At 43.2% G+C, this 24,432-nt stretch overlaps 1 protein-coding gene across 9 annotated transcripts in view; it reads left to right on the top strand.

The window, feature by feature from the left end:
* Positions 1 to 2,169: 2,169 nt before the first annotated feature.
* SYN1 (synapsin I) overlaps positions 2,170 to 24,432 on the top strand; it is a 35,940-nt gene continuing 13,677 nt past the window's right edge. For 2 of the 9 annotated variants that reach the window (XM_073227721.1, XM_036996334.2), the window contains exons 1-5: positions 2,171 to 2,785; positions 13,780 to 13,837; positions 13,941 to 14,032; positions 15,555 to 15,711; positions 15,883 to 15,972. In XM_073227721.1, the coding sequence (XP_073083822.1) occupies positions 2,409 to 2,785; positions 13,780 to 13,837; positions 13,941 to 14,032; positions 15,555 to 15,711; positions 15,883 to 15,972 (774 nt within the window). In that variant the 5' untranslated portion in view covers positions 2,171 to 2,408. Of the gene's footprint in view, positions 2,786 to 13,779; positions 13,838 to 13,940; positions 14,033 to 15,554; positions 15,712 to 15,882; positions 15,973 to 24,432 lie in introns of all 9 variants that reach the window. The other 7 variants (XM_036996333.2, XM_036996339.2, XM_036996337.2 and 4 more) reach the window with 6 other exon arrangements.

Raw genomic sequence — 24,432 nt, 5'->3', positions numbered from 1 at the left:
TGCTCCTGTCCCCCAGAGAGGGCACCATGGGGCTGGCACAGCTTGTTTGCTACAGTTACTGAGCAAAACACTGAGGCACGCATACTTTGAAATGTTGGCAAATACCCGATTTGTGGGGAACTTCTCATGGGAAACACTGGAATATATGGAATACCAGAGGGAGCGTCAACGAGAGAGCAGGAAAGAATGGGACTGAAGCTGGCTGGGATGGAGGAGGGAGTAGAGGATGTTTTGGAAGTATTTGACTTGAGGACTATGGGTGCCTAGGGGAAGAGGGGGTGAAATCTTGAGTCCTGGTGGAGGGCACCTCCTGAAGACCTTGGCCAGGATGACCTTTGAGAAAGAGGGGAAAGGACATTCCTGGCAGAAGTCACAGAACATGCAAAGATATAGAGGTTGTCTCCCCACCATCCACTTAGAGGTCGGTCAGGAGATCATTTTTACAAATGAGGAAACCAAGTCTCAGAGGGGTTACATCACTTTCCCAAGGGTATGGTGGAGGCCCAGTTTGAATTCAGGTACCCTGACTCCAGACCCTACACCATTACTACCTTGTTTAAACAGGCCAAGGATTTAATGAATTAAGAATGAGCAAATGATTAAGTGGATGGTTCACCTGAAGATCCTGCAGGCAGAGGAGACTCCAAATCTGCCTGTATCTTCTACCTTACTTGGTCCACCATCATTGCTCACTATGGCCCACTAGGCCCTGCTCAGTCTGGTCCCTGCTAACCTCTCTGACTTTTCCTGCCACAACCCCCCTCATTCACTTTGTTCCAGCTACACTGGCACCTCCTTCTGGCACATTCTTAAAAGAAAAAAAAGTATGGATCACAGAGTGAACATGACCCCTTGGGAATGAATTGGAGTTCTGAGATTCCTCTTCTGTAAAATGGAAATGATATTACCCCACAGTATTGTTTTGAGGGTTGGACCTATAAACAGTTTAAGCATTAGGTACAATCAGTTGACAAATGATTATTTTTCAATGGATTTATGCTTTCATTGTCAGGATCTTATAATAGTTGACAGGATGGCTTTCACAGCCCACCTCTGCCTGGAACTATAAAGGTCATTTGCTCATGTGGCAAACATTACTTGGCACCAACTGTGTGCATACCCTAGGATGGGTCTAGCTCTGGAAAGTTCTCTGGTGCAGGGGGAAATAGCCACGGGCACTAATGATACCATATGGTTTTGGGCTGTGTTCAGGGCAGAGGGATGGGTGTGTATTGTCCGAATGTGTGTGTAGAGCAGGGAAGATGGACAAACATCAGGGCTAGAGCTTCAGGTCACATGTCTGTATAGCAGATCTAGGTTTGTTCATGATTGTCCACGGGTATGTGTTTTGTCTGGGCGTGCTTGCTTGTGTGAGTTTCTCTGGGTCTCCGTGTGGCAGTGTGGTCTCTGCGTGCGTGTGTGCATGCAAAGTCATGTGAGTTATCCTGAGCTTGTTGTACATGTGTCTATATAGATATCCAGATTGGTCTGTTCTCTCTGTACATGCCTTCATGTGTTTCCCTACTTTTGTGTGTGTCCATATGTATCTCCACCTCCGTGTCATTCCCAGTGTGCCTCCAGCCCCCACCCCCACCCAGGGTAAGGGTGTGTACCCCACCCAGCTGTCCACCTCCGCTTGTCTGATGCTGTCTACGCCACCCCCTCACCCTCTCTCTGCCTAGCAGAGCCTATGTGGACGTAGGAAATTGATCTCCCATCGGGGTACTGCGTATGACCGTCACCCCTCGCTGTAAGAAGGTTATTTCTCTACTTTTGTGTCTCTGGGTGTGCCTCCATTCCCATCCCTCTACGGGCCTTCTGTGGGGAATGCTAACACTGGAAACCAAATATCTGCGGAGGGTCCTGCGTGTGGGTACGACTGGGTGTGAAGACCAGAGTGAAGCAGCGTGGGGGACTTGCCTGACCAACCACCTGGACCCTCCGGACCAGCACCCACCCCACCCCCACTCTCCAAATTGCGCATCCCTAATCGCAGAAGGGGGAAGGGAGACAGGATGCGGCGTGGCGCGTGCGCACTGCCGTCTTCAGCACCGCGGACAGCGCCTTTACCCCTGCCTGCCAGCGCGCGCCACCGCCACCCCAACCCTGAAGGCGAGTTGACGTCACTCGCCATTCCTTCTCAAACTCCCCTTCCCGGTCTCCTTGGTCGCGTCCGCCCAATGACCGGCCCAGCTGGACTGCACCATGCGAGGCGCCAGATAGGGGTTATGGGCGCGACCATCCGCGCTGCGGCGGCGGCGAAACTCAGCGCTGCTTCAGTCTGCAGAGGGCAACGGAAAGAGTAGCGTCGTGCCTGAGAGCGCAGCTGTGCTCCCGGGCCCCGCGCGGTCCGCCCCCGCAGCTCCTGACCAGACTGCTCCTGGGACCCCCTTCCCCACGCCGCAGCCATGAACTACCTGCGGCGCCGCCTGTCGGACAGCAACTTTATGGCCAATCTGCCAAATGGGTACATGACAGACCTGCAGCGCCCGCAACCGCCCCCGCCGCCGCCTGCTGCCCCCAGCCCCGGAGCCACACCCGGTCCCGCGACCGCCGCTGCCGAGAGGGCCTCCGCGGCTGCCCCCGTGGCCTCCCCAGCCGCCCCTAGCCCTGGGTCCTCGGGAGGCGGTGGCTTCTTCTCATCGCTGTCCAACGCGGTCAAGCAGACCACCGCGGCAGCGGCCGCCACCTTCAGCGAGCAGGTGGGCGGTGGCTCTGGGGGCGCAGGCCGTGGGGGCGCCGCCGCCAGGGTGCTACTGGTCATCGACGAGCTCCACACCGACTGGTAAGCCACTGCCGCGGACGTCTTCCCGCGGCTTGGGTCCCCACATCGTTTTGTGGCGAGTAATTATCAAGCGCCACTTGTGTGTCAGGCACCTGGCCCCCTCGCCCAAACCCATTTCCTTTAAATTGTTATGCTGGGGGCTTCCTATATGACCTTCCCTTGCTACCCACTCCCACTCCCGCCTTCCCGATCCATACGGGGCAGTTATGGGGCGCCTGCTATGTACCTCCTTCCCACAAAAACCTTGGCTTCAATATATTCTGTGAGCATTCAAGAGCCTAATGTTCCCTGTCCCCCCAATCGTTGCCCCAAAGGCCTTGTCCTCTAATGGATCTTGTGAGCATTTATCATGTACATGCAGTGTGCCTCATCGGAGAGCCCTTCCCCAAGGCCTTTGGCTTCCATGAATTTTGTGAGCACTCATTGAGAGCTTAATATGTGTGTTGTCACCCTCAACCCTTGCCCTAAATCTTTTTCACTAAGAGACCTGTGAGTATGTATCCAGAATGTGCTATGTGCCCCACCCCAGCCCTCTCCTCGAAGACCTTTTAAACTATTCAGTGAACATTGGTCGAGTGCCCGCTGTGTATCCCATCCCAGCTTCTCACCAAAAGTGTTGCCTTTAATGGATCCTGTGAGCCTTTATTGAATGCTTTCTGTGTACCCCAATCAGGACCCCTCTCCAAGGGACTATTTCTTCAGAGGATCTAAGAAGCATTTATTAAGTACCTGATGTATGCCGCATCCCCCAGCCCCTTTCTCAAACATACTCTTTTCCTCAAATGAGTTCCATGAGCATTTTAAAAAATCTTGTGTGTATGACTCATCTTCAGACTTTCCCCAAAATCCTTTACAGTGGATCTAAAAGGCATTTATTGAGTGCCTCCCTTATTCCTCATTTTCAAGCTACTTCTTCGAAGGCTTTTCCTTTGATGGACTCACCTAGCATTTATCACCTGCCTGCTGTAAGGCTTCTCCAAGGGATTTTTCCTCCAACATATTCACCAAACATTACTGAGTGCCTGATGTTTACCCCATCTCCAAGCCCTCCGGTGGCTTCAGTCTACATACGTTGAGCACCTTCTGCATGACTCAACCTTAGACCTTCTCCATAAAGGCCTTTGCACAATGATCAGATATCTAGTACTTGCTGTGTGCACCATTCCAATCCCTCTTCCCAAAAACCTTTTGTTTTTCATCACTCCTGGCAGCATTTGTGGAGCACCTGCTGTGTGCCTGATTCTGTGCCTTCTCCATAAAAGCATTTCCTTTTCCTCAACAGAGAATCAAGCTTACATAGATCAAGTTTCTGCATCCCCATTCCCTTTCATCAAAAGACTTTTCCTTCAATGGATACAGTGATTGTTTGCCCATCCCTAGGACCCCCTCCCCAGACTTTTTCTTTTAATACATCCATTGAGCATTTATTCATTGTCTACCAGGTGCTCAATTCTAATCACCTTCCCCCAAAGGCCTTTCTCTCCAGTGGCCCTGTGAGCATTTATGGAGTGCCTTCTGCGTGCAATATGTTCACACCTTCTCCCCCAAATCCTTTTCTTTCAGTGGATCCAGTGAGCGTGTATATAGTACCTATTGTGTATAGGGGGTAGATGCTCCTTCATTACCCCTAGGAGAACCTGCACCAATCATAAAGCCTCTCCCTAGGGTCCTTTCCTTTAATAAATCAAGGGCCCAATTTATAAAGATTACCTTTTTCTCACTCCCTTCAGTGTCCCTAGAATTCCCTCCCCCCAATCTTAAGTCCATTCCCCAAAGGGCCTTTCTTCTATTTAAGCCAGTAAACGGTTATTGAGCACGTATTATGTAAAAGCCAGTCTCAACTTCCTCTTTTGAAGTCTGGAAGTTCCAGCCCCTATCTCAAGAGCTCTCTCCAGGGGACTACTTCAGCCTAAATTTATTGAGTACCAGCTCTTTGCTGGTTTGATCACCCCTCCTCACAGGAGCACTTACCCAGAAGCCTTTCTCTTTCTTCAGAGCCATTTATTCATTCTACAGGTATTTATTGGATACTTTTCATGTGTCAGAGTAGGGGAGGCATTTATTAAGCATTACTATATATTAGGAAGCCTTCTTCAGTTGTCCTTTCTTCGAACCCAACCACCAGCTTAATGCTCTATGCCTTTTCTCCATTCAACCCCACCGTCTTTCAATGAGCTCTTATTATATATGAAGAACCCCATATTCAAAGCCTCTTCTCCTCCCCCTCTTGTAGCTCTAATTCCCCCTCCCACAACCTTCTTCCACACTACACAATCCTGAAAGCTCACCTTATGCACCTACTGTGTTCTGGCTAGGTCCCCTCCCCAGACCATTAGTAGCCATCTTCCAACTGCCTTCCAACTTCATGAAGAAAAACATACACATATATGTGTATTATATACTATAAGCCCATTATATAACAAATGTATTATATAGTATATGTGTATATAATTATGATAGACATTGATTGTATTTCTTGTTGGAATAACAGTTTCCCTAAATAATAATTCCATTTGCTATATTGCAATATACTCTGTTATTTTCTATTTTCACTTATCATACTTCATGAAGTAAATTAAATGCTGGTCACAAGCCAATAGGTGACCCACATTATGAGAAACACTGAACTAAGTTATCTCTAAAAAGGGGAGATGAGTCTCAACTTGGCATTTGCAACTTAAAACCACAGAAGACTCAAGACCCAGGAAGGAATGAGGTGGTAAGGTTTGGTGGGAAAGGTGTCAGACTGTACTTAGGAAACCCCAATTAGTCTGAAAAAGCATTTATTAATCTCTTAATAATTCTGCTCAAACAGCCACATCCCTCTTTTCTCCATTAATCCATGAAGCATTTATTGAACACATGCTATATAATTCCTGCACCAACACCCATTCACTCAGGAGCCATTTTCTTGGCTAAATTTGAGCACCATTGAAGTCAGCAAACCTTAGTGAGGCCCTTGTTGTGTGTTGGTGAGCATCTTCTTTTAGACTTCCCTTCTCCATTCCAACCCTCCAGGCAGATTCTTTGTTGCTTTTTCCTTCATTCCATCAAACATTTATTAATTGTCTACTGGATACTGAGAAGACCATCCCCTTTCCATAACTGTAACTCCAGTGTTTTCCATTTTTCCTTCAAAGTTGTCCAGCAAGCATTTACTGAGCATCTGCTGGATTCAGTGAAAGATTCTTTGCTTCCCCTTCTGCATCCCAGAAGCCCCCTTTTACTCCAGCAGCTATTCCAGTTTTTTCTGCCAGTCAATCTAGCAAATATTTACTTAATGTCTACTGCAGGTAGGTTGGGATGGACAAATGGAGAGAGCCTATGCACACCAGGCTCAGTGTGGGGAACAAAGACCTCTGCATCACCAACTTGCAGACATTCAGAGCCATGCAAGCTTTAGGGATTTCAGCCTGGAATAAAGGAGAAGTTGTGCAAACTTTGTAATGGACTGTACACCTAAGTACAGTCTGACACCTTTCCCACCAAACCTTACCACCTCATTCCTTCCTGGGTCTTGAGTCTTCTGTGGTTTTAAGTTGCAAATGCCAAGTTGAGACTCATCTCCCCTTTTTAGAGATAACTTAGTTCAGTGTTTCTCATAATGTGGGTCACCTATTGGCTTGTGACCAGCATTTAATTTACTTCATGAAGTATGATAAGTGAAAATAGAAAATAACAGAGTATATTGCAATATAGCAAATGGAATTATTATTTAGCGAAACTGTTATTCCAATAAGAAATACAATCAATGTCTATCATAATTATATACACATATACTATATAATACATTTGTTATATAATGGGCTTATAGTATATAATACACATATATGTGTATGTTTTTCTTCATGAAGTGAAATAGAATAGGAAATATCAGATTCCATTGCCCATAGTAAAGATAATTATTTATTGAAATTTTCATTCCAATTATATACATATATATTTATATACATGCTACTATCCATTCTAGATACATCCACACATATGTAATATACAATATATGTTATATATTATATAAAAATCCTGTATTATATTTGCTGTATAACATGTTATATATGTCTTGTATAATATATGTTTTTTATATAGAGAGAGTGGTTTATTATATAAATATGTATATAGTGGGTTATATAAATTACATGTTTTACTGGGGCTTCTTTTCTTAGACTTCCCTGGATGCAGACCCCAAGACTCTGAGATTTGTGTGCATATTTATTAAGGACAGCTCTTGGGAACAACACCTGTTGTGGGGGAAGAGCTGGGGAAGAGCGGGGGAAGCAGGCTTGGCAGAGGGAAAGGTTGAGCTGTGATGCAGCCATAACAGAGGCTCAGCCAATCATCTGCAGAGCTCTGGCGCTGGATGACCCTTCAGAGTTATCCCATCTGAAGGGGGTGGCCAGGTTTTTGTATTCCTACATCAGTCAGTTGTGGGCCACAGGCTGCCCCCTAATAGGAGGCATAATCTTGGGGAAGGCAAATCCCTGCTGCAGAGGCAAATCCCAGTGAGGGGCAGCATTGTGAGCCTTCAGCAGCAGATATTCTCAGAAGCTGGGGAATTAATGTGAAGGCTTGATGGCAGGGCAGGGGTGGGAGAGTGAGGATTTGGGTGGAGCACACAGTATAGCCCTTGTACTGCTCAAATTCACTTGCCTCTTAGAGTAAGTTCACCCCATATGGGAACAGCATTTCCAGGATTGTAATTGATCTTGTTTCCTTTGGGAAAGTTGAAAAAGCATGGCTAGTGGGATGAACTATAGCCTCCACAGCTACAGTTGTTAAATGCAGCATAAATAAATTATATACATTGTCTCCTTCTTCTACTATACATTTTAGATTCCCTCCCCCTGTCAGCTAGCCCCTCTCTTGGCCTCAGTGGCTTACTTGGTAAGTGATCCATTCTTTCATCCTTGAAGGATCCCTGAGCCCTTGGTCCCCATGCCCTTTCTAGGCTTTGGCTGCTATTTTTGCTCATTTGCCATCAAAGTTAAGCAAGGAATACCAATGGATGGCCAAGCAGATAACCTGGGTGCCAAACATACTCCTCCCTGACCCTACTTGTAACAGCAGCCCTACCTCCTCCTGATGATCAGGGTCATGTACCCCTGCCATGCCAAGACAGTGATTCCTCTTCATGTCTGTTGGCATGCAAAACCGGAAGTGTCCAGGTGGCAGCCATAGCTTAGAATGTAATGGGATTCTTGCTATGTCCCCTGGTAGCAGTGCCCCACCTTGAAGAACCAGGACCTCTAACCTTGCAGAGCCCTGAGAGAACAGGAAGCACACACTCCAAAAGTGGATCACTGGAATTGATGGTAAGCAGGGCCACTCCTACTTTTCTCTCTGAATTCCCCAGACCCATGTAGTCTACCTATCAGGAATGCAGCACAAACAGTGGTCATTGATCTAGAGTGTACACTGTGTTTTGGAGGATGGTGTCCTATTCTCATGCAGTATCACCACCAAGCTGGGGTCTTAGCTGTGGCTGCAACAAGTTGTTCCATCACTCTGTCAGACCAGCAGCTTCTGGGTGGTGTGATATATAATCTCATCAGTTGATTCCATGGTCATAGGCCCACTTTTGTACCTCCTTTGCTGTTAAGTGTGTCCTTCAGTTTGATGCAGCATTACGTGGGATCCCATACTGGCAGATCAAACATTGTGTAAGCCCTTGGACAGTGAGGATGGCTATAGTCTTGCCATCAAGAAAGGCAAAACCCATTTATAGAATATTCCAGTCAAAATGAGTCATTACTCTTTACAGGGTTGAAGGGTCCCAGTGTAGTCAGCTTACCACAAAGTGGCTGCTTGGTCGTCTTGGAGGATTGTGCCATGTCAGGGACTCAATGTTGGTCTCTGTTGCTGGCAGGTTGGACATTCAACAATAATACTGTAAGCCCCACACATAGCCTCTATCTCTGCTACGAGCGTCACTTCATGTGCCCATCTGCTAGCACTGGGGTGGCTGATTCAGGAGGCTGGCTGACATCATCTGGCTGACTCATTCTGTGTACCTGGTTGCTTAGTGCCACTTCCATGGTGGATGCTGTCTGGTGGGTGTTAACACACGATACAAAGATCTTCAGTCCTCACTTTTTGCCCACTCACATATGTCGACCCACATTTGTGTGTCCCAGACCCTCCTTGTCCTGATCTTCCAATATTTTTCCTTAAAAGCCTCTAACTAGTCAGCTAGGCCATTCACCACTGCCCATCAATGAATTCTAATTTCCAGCCACTTCTCTTTCCCCACAGAGTAGATGACCAGGCACACAGCCCAAAGCCCTGCCCATTGGGAGCTCTGCACTGTCTTTGAAGCCCACTCTAAGGTGGGTTATAGGGCAGCCACTGTCCATTTTAGCTTCCACCCACATACCAAACCAAGCCATTTGTGAACCAAGCTTAGGCTTCCTTTTCTTCCTTCATCTGCTGGTTGTAAGGAGTCCCATTAGTGAGCTGAGGTGGCACTAATGCAACGCTGTGGGTGACATGGCATCTGGGTTACCCACTCAGGCAGCTTTTTAGGTCCTACCCTGGCTCAATCATGGCTGCTGTGCCATCTCTCTTTATTACTTGGTGGCCTGGCAGGACCCAGATTGCAATGGGCACCCGGATGAACAGTCATTTGCTACCTCCCGGTCAAGTTTTCTGTCTCTAACATGGCCCAGTGTTACACCAGGATTTGTTTTTCAAAAGGTGTGATTCTCTGCTGCAGATGGCATGGCCTTGCTCCAGAACCCCAGGGGCCTCCCACTTAGGCTTCCCATAACTGCATCTTTTCCCACTACTGATATCTCCAATATCATAGGATCTACCAGATCATACGGCCTGAGAAGCAGGACTACTTGCACCACAGCCTGGACCTGCTTCAGAGCCCTTTTAGCTCTGGCCTCCATTCAGGGTTGACAGCCTTATGTGTCACCAGAAATATGGATCAGAGCAGTATTTCCAGGTGTGGAATATGCTGCTCCAAAACCTGAAGAAGCCTACCAGGTGTTGTGATTTTTACTTCATGGTGGGAGATGAGAGATGCAATGCTTTGCCCTGTTTGGAGAGGTTGTCAGAGCTGCCTTGGGCCACTGAACCCCTGCAAGTCTTACTAATGTGGCAGGCCCCTGAGATTTTGTAGGGCTTACCTTTTACCCTCTAGAGTGCATGTGTCTTATCAAGGCAATGTGCTCACTATCTCTTGCTCAACTTGCCCGATTAATGTGATATAATAGATACAGTAATCCATTGTGATATTTTGTGGGTTGTCCAGATGGTCGAGGTCTCTTTAAACTATATGATGACACCGAGTGAGAAAGATAAATAGCCCTATGGCACAACCATCAACAAATATTATTGTCAGTCCCACGTGAGTATGAAGTTTTTCTGATCAGAATAGAGAGGAATGATTTCCATAAATCAGTGGCCACCGGCCATACCTGAGGTCTTTTAATCTGCCCCAGCAACGATAGCATGTCTAGTACAGCAGCTTCCGTCTTGGTTGAGCTTACTCTAGTCTACAGAAATTCTTCAGGATCCATCCAGCCTCCTCAGGAGCTGAACTGATTAATTCAGTGAGATATGATGGGACTAACACCTCTGCATCCTTTTGATCTTTTAGAGCAGCACTGATTTCCACCATCACCTCTAGATTAGATATTGTTTCTGATTTACTGTTTTGATGGTGGGGTGTAATTTCAGAGGCATCCATTTGGATTTCCCCACTATAATAGCTCTTAACCCACAGGCCAAGGAAACCACGTAGGAGCTCTGACAACCCAGATATGTCCATTCCAATTATACATTTGTGGACGTGTGGACGCAATAGACCCACTGTGTACAGGACCAGGCCAGGACCTCATTTGTTATCTTACCACTCCCATGCTTCTCAACATGGCTGGTGCCACTCTCACCAGCATGTTCCTTATCAATTGTATAAATTGGGTATATTTTCTGGGCCCTCCCATAGAACATAGTCAGCTGGTGGGTTTTCCAGACTTAGGTAGTGTATCTGCACTAACGTGTCTTCTCTGACTCCTTTGATCCTTTCCTCCACAACCTTCCATGGAATTTCTGGCATTTCTGCTTCTGTTGGTGTGGCCCGTTGTTTTCTCCAAGCTTCCATAAGCCATCCAACAATGTATAGTAGCATCTCCTAGATGTTTGCCAGGTTTTAAGTTCTATGCTCTGGGAAAGTGCTCCAACTTCATGTCCCACCCCCAATCCATTGTCCTCAGGGTCCAGTCTCATGCATACTTTCCCAGTTCCTGCCAATGCATATTAGCCAGATTCCTCAGCTTCTGGGTATTAATTCCTTTCCTTCCTTTGCAAGCTTAGAACCTCTCCAGTCAGGTTATACTAAGATTTGACCCTGGTTATTGACCTAGTTGCTGAGAAAGGGGTTAGATTCTGAAATGAGCAAGCATTGTTTTATGAGGCACCTGCTTCATTAGAGGCCTCTGCATTGTTTTTAAGCAGAGGGAAAGTCTATATTCTAACAAGGAGTGGTGAGCTACTTCTGCAGGTTCAGTGGGATCAGGAAAATCTGTACATTCAAAGTGTTGCATGCATTTCCCAGATGTCCCCATCCCAAGTCTCAGGGCTCCACTCTTGTCCTATTAGGACCCTTAGTGTGGCACGGAAAGTGTGCTGGACCTGAGAATTCAACCTTCTCTGAAGTTCTGCTGCACTTATAATTATGTCCTAATCCTGGTCCATGCCTTTATCTGCCCTCTGGTTGCAGAAGATGCCCTCCTTAAATGCAGCTAAGAATATCCTCTGGCTTTCACATTTTGTATTGAGCTGGTGATCATTCACCCTAAGCATGTCAAATCTTTCTTCAGCTAATCAATGGTGTTTAGTGAATAGTCACCCAAATCTGCTTACCATTTCCCTCACACCTCCCAAGTACCAGGAATATTTCCCCAGCTGGTGCATTCCCTTCCACCAGTATCTCATGACATTCCACCATCAGTAAAATTTACTGCTGCTCAAAAACCCCAGGGGTCTACACTGTAATTCTCCTACTCAGGACGATAAACTCCACATTGCATCTTTTCTCACTACTGACACCTCCAGTGTCATAGGATCTGCCAGATCACACAGTTCAACTGACATCCTGCTTGTGCCACGGCCTGGACCTGCTGCAGAGCACTTTGTGTTGCTGTCTGTGCTCCACCCCCCACAAATGATGGCTCCTCATTGTCTGCTGGCTGCTGAGTGACCCAGCTCCAGAATGGCATTACAGTCTTCTTGTAGTTTGACTTCTTCAGCCCACTGTTTTAAGTTGGGTTCTTTGGAAACAGATTTTGAGACAGAGATTTGCATGCAGGAGGCTTACTGAGGAGCGCCTTTGGGATCAGTACCTGTGAAGAGGGCATGATTGGGCAGAGGGAGAAGCTGGTTCACAATGCAGCTGCATCAGAGGCCTTCTCTGAGCAGGGGAGCCTCTGCGGCTGAGATGGTCCTTCAGATTCATCCTATGCTGAGGCAAAAAGACTGGCCTTTGTACTCACCCATAGACCAGATATAAGCCATGAGCTACCTGAAGTAGGTGTAACCTTAGCCGAGGTAGTTCTCTGTGACAGAAGACAGTGCCCCAGTGGGACAAGGCCATGAGCTGTCAACAGCTGATATTCAGAGTGCACTAATCTGAGGAGGAGATCTGAGGAGAGCATGGCAGTATCCATGACACCTGTGGTCAAAAAAGTGTGAAAAATAGTAATATAGTCTACACACATCATCATTTAATAAATGAAAAATGTGCAGGGGCCTGGACCTGCTGCAGTGTTGTGCCACGGCCTGGACCTGCTGCAGAGCACTTTGTGTTGCTGTCTGCGCTCCACCCCCCACAAATGATGGCTCCTCATTGCCTGCTGGCTGCTGAGTGACCCAGCTCCAGAATGGCATTAGAGTCTTCTTGTAGTTTGACTTCTTCAGCCCACTGTTTTAAGTTGGGTTCTTTGGAAACAGATTTTGAGACAGAGATTTGCATGCAGGAGGCTTCCAACACTTGTGAGGGGACAGTGTCAGTAGCAGAGTGTGTGTGTGAGAGAGAGCGAGAGCAAGAAGAGACTAGCTGTGCTTGGGGCCTTTGGGGCATGCCAGGGAAGTCACCAGGGCCCATTTGTGCTGTGTGTATGTGTCAGAGACCCTGACTGTGTGCATGTAGGTGGCCCTGGAGTGGTTCCTCCCCTACCCCCTTTCTATGAGAAACCTGACTGGGGACGAACTTCTGTCTGTGGAGAAGCCTGTCAGATAGGAATCCTGGGCCTAGGGGAGAGGCCTCCAGAAACTGAGCGCAGCTGGGGTGGGCCCAGGGACAGTGACAAGCAATTCATAATGTACCTGCTGCTGATCCTAGCCACCTTCCCTCCTATGGCTTCCCCTTGTCCTCAGCTGCATTTCTCACCCCCATCACTGCTGGCTCTGGCTTCTGTAGAAGCACTGCCAGCCTGCTCCACTCTCTCTGCTGCTCCTTTTCTGATATAGCTGCCCACCCATGGCTGTTGTGTCCCTCATGGCACACAACCACAGGGAGTGCATGTGCTACTCCTTGGGAAAGCAGAGAGATGCTTCAGCACACAAGCAGACATAGAGACTGAGACATACATCTATGTTACTCTAAAGTTCTTCACCATTTACAAACCTCCATGCAATTTCAAAGCATGGTACAGTTTGCAAAGCACTGCTCATTTTGTGTAGCTTTGCAAAAACCTTTACTATAGCAGACTGACAATAGACTCTGCTTTGGAGAACACCTGCTGTCTGTGGTTTAAGGACTTATTTTACAGTTTGCAATGTCCTTTGACATTTACACACTTCATGAGGATTGCAACAGTCTTTATTGTTCACAATACACTGATGAGTTTTTCAAAGTGTTTCAACAATTACAAAGCACCTTAATGGGTTCTCTAGTGGCGCTGAAGAGGCAAAGGGGTCAAAAGACGCACCTGGGTTTTGTCTTCCTGAGATTTTAACATTGACCGTCATGCTCTGCTTTTCCTCTCCAGGGCGAAATACTTCAAAGGGAAAAAGATCCATGGAGAAATTGACATTAAAGTAGAACAGGTTAGTTGGAGCAGGTGGACCTGGGGGTCAACTGTCCAGACTGAAAACTAAGTGGTCATTTTGGTGTGATGTATGTGAATCACCCATGTTTTTTCCTTCCTAGGCTGAATTCTCTGATCTCAACCTCGTGGCTCATGCCAGTGGTGGGTTCTCCGTGGACATGGAAGTTCTTCGGAATGGGGTGAAGGTTATGCGGTGAGTATGAAAAGGGTGTATTGGTGTTATGGGAGAGGCATAGGGACTCCCTTAGAGCTGAGGGAGGGTCCCCACCTCCCCACCTATCCTTCTGTGAGCAAAAACTTAAGGCACATTACAATGGCCAAGATATGGAAACCACCTACATGCCCGTCAGTAGGTTAATGGATAAAGAAGATGTGGCACATATACACAATGGAATACTGTTCAGCCATAAGAGAGAAAGAAATCCTGCCATTGTGACGATATGGATGGACCTTGAGGACATTGTTAAATGAGATAAGTCAGACATAGACAAATACTGTATGATACCTCTTATATGTGGAATCTTAAAAAGCCAAACTCATAAAAACAGAAAATAAAATGGTGGTTACCAGGGGCTTGAGAAATAAGAATGGTGTTAAGGTTACAGACTTGCAACTGGTAGATAAATAAGTCCTAGAAATCTAATGCACAGTATAGTGAATATAAACAACAATGTTGTATCATAATCATCAAACTTGCTAAGAGACTAAATCTTAATTATTCCCACCACAAAAAAATAATTGATAATTATGTGACATGATAGAGGTGCTAAGTAATGCTACAGTGACAATCAGATTACAGTATATAAATGTGTCAAATCAACGTGTTTTATACCTTAAATTTACACCATGTTATATGTGAAATACATTTCAATTTTTTAAAAAATGAACTTAGGTACAGAATGTGGGGAGATAGCTTCTCTTCTGAAGAAGAGCCAAGGATCCCAGCAGATCACAACCCAAACTTGTCAGTTATTAATTCAACAAACATTTCTTGAGCATCTACTGCATGCCAGATGCTGCTCTCAGCATTTTGCATTCAACAAATAGTTGGTGACAACCTATTGTATGCCAGGTAAGAGCTGAGGACCTGGCAGTGAACCAAACAGACCTTAAAACACACAAACAGAACCCCTCTGCCTTCATGAAGCTCACATTCTATTGTGGAATATACACAAAAAATAAATAATAAAATGTAAAAGTGCTCAGAAAAAAGTACGTAGCAGCAAAGGGATGTAGGGATTGTTGGATGGTGGAGGTATCTTTAGTTTGGATAAGGTAGCCTGGTAGTGTGAGAGACATTTGAGGAAAGACGTGATGGAGAGTCACATGCAGATATTTAGGAGAAAATGTCTCAGGCAGAGGGAACAGCCCCTGCCGAGGTCCTGAGGCTGGAATTTATTCTGGGCAGCATCATTTGAGGATGGCCAGTAGTCTGAAAGACTGTGACTAGGAGCTGTCAGAGCTGAGTAGGGAAGCTGCAAACTGACCTTGGCGAGGAGAGCAGGCAGGAAAGGCTTAAAGGGGTCACCAGATGGGGAAAGGGTAGAGAGGGGGCTGGAGGCAGCAGGACCAGTGTGTGCATGTGTGCTGAGGTGAAAAACCACTGCCATTTCTAGGAGCTGTGGAGATTTAGAAAACTTAGTCTTTGTTCTAAGGGTGGTGGGAAGCTTCTGGAGGTGGGGGAGGCCTCAGCACGCCTGCTCATACCACCTCAGGTCTCTGAAGCCGGATTTTGTGCTGATCCGCCAGCACGCCTTCAGCATGGCTCGGAATGGGGACTACCGCAGCTTGGTCATCGGACTGCAGTATGCCGGTGTCCCCAGCGTGAACTCTTTGCATTCTGTCTACAACTTCTGTGACAAGCCCTGGGTGGTAAGTAACGGGAAGGGTGCTCCTGCCAGCGGGACTATCTCATGAATGCATGTGGGAACTCAAAATCCCTGTGACTTGGGGCAGCTGAAGAAGCTTGGAAGCCTGCAGCCCCCGCTTGGAGACCGCCTCCGGGTGAAGGACTCGCTGACCTCTCTCTCCTGTCTCTCATAGTTTGCCCAGATGGTTCGGCTGCACAAGAAACTGGGGACAGAGGAATTCCCTCTAATTGATCAGACCTTCTACCCCAATCACAAAGAGATGGTGAGTCTGGGGGAAGTAGAGTGGGAAGGAGGGAAAAACGTTATGGTAGATGTGTTCTTAATGGTATGCTTTCAGAGAGGATGGCCAGCGTGTGCATGTGGAGGTTTAAGTTGCTTCGTGATAGGGTTTGTTATTAGTTTATTAGTAGTACCACGAATTTATTTATGTGGTTACAAGTGTGATTTAAATCATTGACCCTGATACTCACCAGTATTAAAAATTGATTTCTAATGTAAATGAACAGAACCAATGTAATGAATCAGATTATATTACATATAGAAATCAAAGTCATTATCACTAACATTATCAAATATTCCTCCTGATAGAAATGTTACCAGTGTTTCATAATTAGGATTGGCAATAGAAAATACCAGTGGCAATATTACAAATTAAATTATTTACAAATAGCAATTGAATTGTTGGTTACTATTACCATAAAATAAAATCATTGTTACAAATTATCACCAGTACTACAAATTATTATTACTGGTGTAAATTTTGAGTGCCAGTGTTATGAATTAAATTATAATTCCTAATAAAAATTAAATGATCATTATGAGTATCATCGAAGATTTTAACAATTATTGTAAGTTATCAATATTACAAATTATGCTCTAATATAAATAAATCCCTATTTTAAATTATATCATACTTAATCAAAATCATATTATCATTACTTATATATATCATCAAATACTATAACTGATATTATAATTTATTACCCATATTACAAATTAAGATTCTCATTGTAAGTGATTAGTGCCTATGTTGTGAATTACAATTACTAGATGAAATGAAGCTATTAGTATAAATGTTGTAAAATATTGTTACAAATCACCACCAATGTTACAAATTAAGATTACTGATATAAATTACAAGTAACAGTGTTTTGAATTATCTTATAGTTACTAATAGAAATCATTATTAATATGATTAACATTCCAATTGGTATTATAAGTAACTACTAATATTAAACTTATGATTATGAATGTAAATTATGAATATCACAGTTATGAATCAAATTTTAGTTACAAATAGAAATTGAATTATCATTACTTATGCCATCAAATTTTTACAAGTAATTTCACAAATTTTTATCAATGTTATAAATTATGTTTACTTATATAAAAAAATCACCATTTATTAATTAAATTACTATTAAATATCAGTATGGACCTAACATTACCAACGTGGTTAAATAAACATCAGTACTAATATTAAAAATTCTAAACCAATATTACAAATTATGGTCATTGATAGAAGTTAACAGTGTTATGAATTAAGTTTACTTACAGATGGAGATCAAATCATTACTTCTTAAGAAAGCTGGTTGATATTATTATTATTATTGCACATTCTTTGAGAGACAGTATAGCTGACTGGTTAAGAGCATGGACTCTGTTACAGAATTTCTGTATTGGAATCCTAGCTCTACAGCTTATTAGCTTCCTAGCATAGAAAATGTTGCTTAAATGCTCTTTACCTCAATTTACCTATCTGCATAATATGGGTAATAGTAGCTTCTGCCTCATAGAGTTGGTGTGATAATTAAATTATGTAATGAACATAAAGTGGTTAGAACAGTGCATCTGGCATATATTAACTGCTACCTAAGTGTTGATGAAGTTCTGTTCTAGTCCTAGTTTGTTGAGTGTTTTTCTCATGAAAGGATGTTGAACTTTGTTAAATGCTTTGTTAAATGGTTATGATCGTGTGGGTTTTTCCTTTATTCTATGAATATGGTGTATTATGTTAATTGATCTTCATGAAACTGAGTCATCCTTGCCTTCCTGGGCCAAATCCCACTTGATCGGATGTATAATCCTTTTTATATGTTGTGGGATTCAGTTTGTTAGTATTTGTTGAGAATTGTGACATCTGTAATCATAAGGGATATTGGTCTGTAGTTTTCTTATGATGTTTTTGTCTGGTTTTGGTATCCCAGTAATAGTAGCTTCATAGAATGAGATGGACAGTGTTCTGTCCTCTTCTATTTTGGGGAAGAGTTGTGAAAGATTGGTGTTAATTCTTTTGAAATGTTTGGTAGTATTCACTAGTTAAGATTTCTGGTCCTGGACATTCTTTTATGGGCATTTTTTTGTATTACTAATTCAATCTCTTCATTTATTGTGGCTCTATTCATATTTTCCATTTCTTCTTGATTCAGTTTTGGTAGTTTGTGTCTTTCTAAGAATTTGTCTATTTCATCTAGGTTTTCTAATTTGTTGGCATACAGTTGTTCATAGTACTCTTTTATAATCCTTTTTATTTCTGTGAGGTTAGTAGTTATGTCTCCTCTTTCACTTCAGATTTTAATAATTAGTTTTCTGAGTTTTTTTATCTTAATCTAGAGGTTTGTCAATTTTGTTGATCTCCTCAACTTTTGGTTTTGTTGATTATTTCTATGGTTTTTCTATTCTCTATTTCATTTATTTCCATTCTAATCTTTATTACTTCCTTCTGCTTGCTCTGGGCTTAGTTTTTTCTTCTTTTTCTAACTTCTTAAAATGGGAGAATAGGTTATGATTTGATATCTCTCTTCTTTTTAAATATACATATTTACAACTATGATTTTGCTTATAAGCACCACTTTAGCTGCATCCCTTAAGTCTTGGTATATTGTGTTTTCTTTTTCATTCATATCAAAGTATCTTCTAATTTCCCTGGTGATTTCCCCTTTGATCCATTGGTTATTTAGGAGCATGTTTTACTTTCCACATATTTGTTAATGCCCCAAGTTTCCTTCTGTTATTGGTTTCTCATTTCATTCAACTGTGGTCAGAAAACATACTTTGTATGATGTCAGTTCTTTTACATTTATTGAGATTTGTTTTGTAGCTTGACATACAGTCTTACATCTTCACACATCATTTGCCCATGAATATAGACTTAAAATTATTGCTTGATGCAATTGTCTTTTAAACTAGATAGAGTAAAAAAGAGTTGCAAACAAAAAATGCATTCATACTATCTTTTATATTTATGTAGTTACCTTTACAGGTGCTCTTTATTTCTTCATTTGGTAACTTTATTCAAGTTACTGTCTAGTGTCATTTCACTTCAGCCTGAAGAACTCTCTTAGTATTTCTTATGAAAGTGAGCTAGTGATTAATTATCTCAGTTTGTATATCTGTGAATATCTTAATTTCTCCTTCATCTTTGAAATGTAATATTGAAGGATATAGAATTCTTAGTTGACAGTCATTTTCTTTCAGTGCTTTGAATATGTTTTCCCACTGCCTTTTGACCTCCAAGGTTTCTGATGAGAAATCAGCTATTAATCTTACTGAGGATCCCTTGTACATGATGAGTCACTTCTCTATTACTATTTTCAGGATTCCACCTGTGTCTTTGGCTTTCATCAGTTTGTTTACCATGCATCTAGATGTAAATATGTATGGGTTTATCCTACTTGAAGTTCAGTGAACTTCTTGGATGTATAGATTAATAATTTTTTAATCAAATTTAGGAGGTTTTCAGCCATTACTGCTTCAAATATTCTTTATTGCACCTTTCTCTCCCCTCTCTCCTTTTGGGACTCTCATTGTCATTGTGTGTGTGCTGATATGTTTGATGGTGTGTCACAGGCCTCTGATTAGACAGATATTTCTTTAAACACTTAGAACCAGTAAGTCTCCAAGTCTTTGTTGATGCAGCCTGTGTGCATGTTGGGTCACACCTTCAGTACTGAGGCAGGCTGTGTACAACATCGCTTTATCCTTCACTTTCTGCTTGTGCAGAGCCTCAAGGTCAGCCAGAGATCCTGAGTATGCACACAGCCTTATGCAAATTTGTGGCTTCCTAGATTCCTAGAAATATGTCAGAGCTTTTCAAAGCCTCCTATGATGATCTCATTACCCAACTTTTCTTGTTAGGTTTTTTGGTCAGCTTGTTGTTTGTCCTAACTAATCACCACCTCAAGCATCTGCTATGTTAAACAATTGCTACTGATAGTTTTTGAAAAGCACCCCCAAGAAGTGCTGGTCATACTAGGAGAACTCTGAGTCACATCAACTAGACAAGTCTTGTGAATGGAGTTTTCTAGAAAGTGCCAGATAGGTCAAATAAAAATAGTTCTCTGGGAATGGGACTTTGGAGGAACTCCAACCCTATTCTGCCTCCTGTGTTTGCTAGGCTGCTGGTTTTCATCAGGAGTGCAAGGCTGTTGATTTCAAGGCTGTTGTGGAGGTGGGGAGAAGAGAATGAGAACAGGAAAAGTTCAAATGCTGCAAAGCTTACTGTTCTTACTGAAACTCAGCCATTTTTCTTGAATAGGTTCTTCCTGATTTGTTATCAACCTTTGATCAATTTGCAGAGTTTCACAAAATTGATTTCAACAATTTTTGACAATATCCTCATTGCTTTTATGGAGGAAATGATTTTTATACACCCTTACTCTGGCATTTCCATGACATTGTCTCCAGGCATATCTTGTTCTTTTCCAGGCCCAGCCCTAGGATAATAGGATTTCAAAGCCAGGATCTGGGAGCTAGATGTACTCATTACTACTGGAATGTTCTTGCTCTTCTAGCCTGTCTCATTATACAGAGATAGGAAATTTCATATATACATATACATATATATATATATATATGAAATTTTATATTTTCATACTGATACCTTCAATTTTAATCCAGCACATCACAGGTTCCTTCTAGCCTTCCCATTCCATACTTATATTTCTTTTCTATAACAGTGAGAACCCTAGCCTCCAACATCATCAATATATTTACTCATTTGCTCAATCCTATAATACACAGTAAGTATTTTTAGAATTTCCACACCCATACCACTGTGAAAAACAAACCTAATAAGGTAGAGCTTGAGGTTTGTTTGTCCTTTTTATGTCTTTAGATAAGGTTACACAGTCGAAGTACTATAGTCAAAAGTTACTTGGTTTAGTTCCTTTTATTTCTCATTTAGAATGGTTATGTTATTCATTTAATTTCAAATATACTTTGTTTCTCTTTGCATTAAATTTTAGTTTCTTCCCTGCCTATGTTGATTTAATTTTATATTTTTAAATGTAAGACATTAGCATGATTCCAAAAATAGCAATCAACTGATACCTCCTTAACATAATAAAATTTGTATACCTCAGTCCTAAAGTTATCATCTACTTAATCGGACAGCATTGAAGGCATTTCTGCTAGGATCAGGAACAAGGCAAATGCCCACTGTCTTCACTCCTTTTCAACCTTGCACTTGGAGCTATTAGACCAATGCAATTAGACTAAGAAAAACCGTTACAGATGTAAGAATGGGTAAATGGAAAATAAATAAAATTGAGAAGAATAAAACAATAGAAAAAATCAATGAAACCAAGAGCTGGTTCTTTGAGAAAATAAACAAAATAGATAAATCCTTAGCCAGACTTATTAAGAGAGAAAGAGAATCTACACACATAAACAGAATCAGAAATGAGAAAAGAATAATCACGATGGACCCCACAGAAATGCAAAGAATTATTAGAGAATACTATGAAAATTTATGTGCTAACAAGCTGGAAAACCTAGAAGAAATGGACAACTTCCTAGAAAAATACAACCTTTCTCCAATTATTTTATGGAAACTGATCTGTTAAGCTCTAATGGGGTTAGTTTTGGTAAACTGTGTTTCCCTAGGAAATTATCCATTTCATCTAGGTTTTAAATTTTATCTGTGTATGCCTTTTTATATTTTGACTTGATTTTCTAACTGAATATATCTTAAGATGGAGAAATATGTTAATAGGTATCAATCAATAGGGGCTCTCTGAATAGTTGGGGTTTTATGAATGGAAAGATTTTCAAATGGGTTTATCAATGAGATCATTGAGATGGTGGCTATTTCTGAATGGAAAGATTTGACAAAGGGATCCATCAATGAGAGCAGTTTGATGGGCACGCCTGAATGGTGAGATACACCCATGCATTGAGATGTATAAATGGGGAGAGTTGTTAATCAAGATTGTCAATGGGAAGTATGTCATAGAAGATACTTGTGACTGGAGAGATTTGTCACTGGATGGTCAGTAGGAGATATGCCAATGGCTAGGTAGGAGATATGCCAATGGCTAGGTGATTATGTAGAGGTCCATCAGTAAGTGATAGATTGCAGCTGGCTGTTTGTGATTGGAGAGATTTGTAAGTGGGGGTCACCAATGGGGAAATGTCAAAGGGATATTTATGAATAAGGATGTAGCTCAACAGAGGTATTTGTTAGTGAAGAATTTGTGAAAAGGGATTTTTACAGTGAGGAGAGGGGACTTGTCAAAGGAAGGATTTACCAAGGGCTTAGAGATTTGTCACCTGTTGTCTTGGTGACAGTAGAGATTCATAAATGCGGTGACTCATCTACAGTGAGGACTTCGTAGCAGGGAACATTGTAACTGATGGAAAGGGTTGTCCTCAGAAGTCTTTGAAAGTGCTAGTATTTTTCAGTGGAGGGATTTGCATAGTGGGAAGCCATGTACAATTATCATAGTAATCAAAACATTACAAATGAGCACATTAAATATTTGCAACATCTCTAGGGGAGATTATCAGGATTACCAGCTAAACTAAGGTTTCTGGGGTGCATTAAATTATTACTACCAATATTTAACATTATTTGCAATATTGCAAATAGTCATTACTGGTAAGAATGACCACTACTAAAGTTATACATTAAATTATATTTATCATACTACTACTAATAAGAACTAATACTTATAAGTGCTATGTGCCTACCACTGTTCTAAGCACTTTGCATATACAGCCTTATTAAATGTTCATATTGTCCCTACGATTAGACATTCTTTTTATCCCTGTTTTACAGATATGAAAACTGAGGCACAAAGAGGGAATGTGATTTCCCCAAGGACGCAGAGCTAGGACATGGAAGGGGCAGGATTTGAATGCAAATGACCTGGCTCCACCAATCATATTCTTAGCTACTACACCACACTGCCTATGTAGAAATTAAATGACTGTCAGTAATATTACACATGAAGTTATTATTGTGAGAGGTTCATGTTTTCTGACCTGAAAAAATACCCAAGGGGCAAAAACACCCATTACCGTCCTACAACCCTCAGAAGGATTCTAGGTAGGGACTGTGAGGCCCATTTTTTAGGGAGAAGTACTGAGACTGGGAGTGAAGGAAGAGCTAACCCCTAGGCTACCCATTGAGCTGGATCCCATGCTGCATGCGCCACAGGGCTGTCACCTCCACGTGCTGCTTCTCAGCCATCAGTCTCGCTCCAGCAGTGATTCACACACAGACATAGGGTGTGCTGAGGCAGGGGGTAACTCACTTTGCTCAATTTAATGGATTTTCTAGAAGAGTGATGGGGGGATGGAGTGATCCCAGGACTACAGATATCCCGCCAGGAGCAGCACTGATGTCTTGATCTGCAGGAGAATGGCCTCCACAATGGGCTCCATCCTTCCACTGCCACTGTCTATCTCCCCTTCCTCCCAAGGGTTAAAAGAGCTGAGGGCTCCAGGAATGGGCCCTGGGGTCAAGGAATGGTGTAAAAGAGTGTGGAGAGCTGGTACTAGGGTTTAGTGGACTGTCAGGAACTGCCAAACTCTTGCAGGTAGCTAAGCCAAAAGGGGCAAGGCCACCAGGGCCAAACCCAAGCCTGGGCCCTTCCCTTTCAGTTGTACCCATTAGTGAAGTGTGTGTTCCCTGAGCAGCCAGATAAGCACTGGGTGCTCAAAATCGACCCATCCCAATCTGGGACATACCTTGGGCCCTGGGGGAACATCCCAGGAATGCAAAAGGACAGGGCCACAGAGGATCCAGGGGGCCATACTTGGTGACCCAGAATGCCCTGGAGGAAACCTGGGTTCTTTTTGGTAGGAACAGTGGGTAGTCTGATGGGAAGGAATTGGGGGGGCTCCTTTGCTCCACCAAAGAAGAGAGATTGGAGCCTTTTTTCAAGCAGATTCTGGTCATCAGGACACTTGAGTGTTCCATTGAATGTTGACGCCAATCTGAAATTCTGGTTCCCAGGGGCCTCACTGGAGGGTAAGGAGTAGGTGCTGGGACTGGGAAGGGAAGGGCCTGGGAAGTACTGGGAAAGTAGGAAGGCCTAAGGAAAGCAGTGTTTATAGGGGCTCCCACTCAGATTTTAGAGGAGAAGATGAACCAGAAACATGAGGCTCAAGCCTGGAGGCCCCAGCTTACATGAAGGGACCACTGTATATGGTGTGGGAGGTTGCTGACAAATCCAGCTGGTCCTGCTTTTGAGCCCTACTGCAGCTTCACTGCTGTCAGCATTTTCTTCCAAAGTTGTTCAGAGGAGTGAGGGCAGGAGAGGTAGGGGAATGGGGAAGCTGGGAAATTTCCCGGTCACACCTTCTCTCCACCCCTCTGATTCCCCAAACAACCATTTCCAAGGAATCTCCCACAGGCCATGGGTGGGGAACCAAGGCTACCCCTTCTTCCAGAGTCCCTCCTGGATTCTGTTGGAAGGGAGGCTCTGGGTCCCTG

The sequence above is a fragment of the Manis javanica genome, chromosome X, assembly GCF_040802235.1.
Source record: "Manis javanica isolate MJ-LG chromosome X, MJ_LKY, whole genome shotgun sequence".
Taxonomy (NCBI): Eukaryota; Metazoa; Chordata; class Mammalia; order Pholidota; family Manidae; genus Manis; species Manis javanica.
Note: the sequence above shows the minus strand (reverse complement) of the source record. Positions and strands in the feature narration are given on the sequence as shown.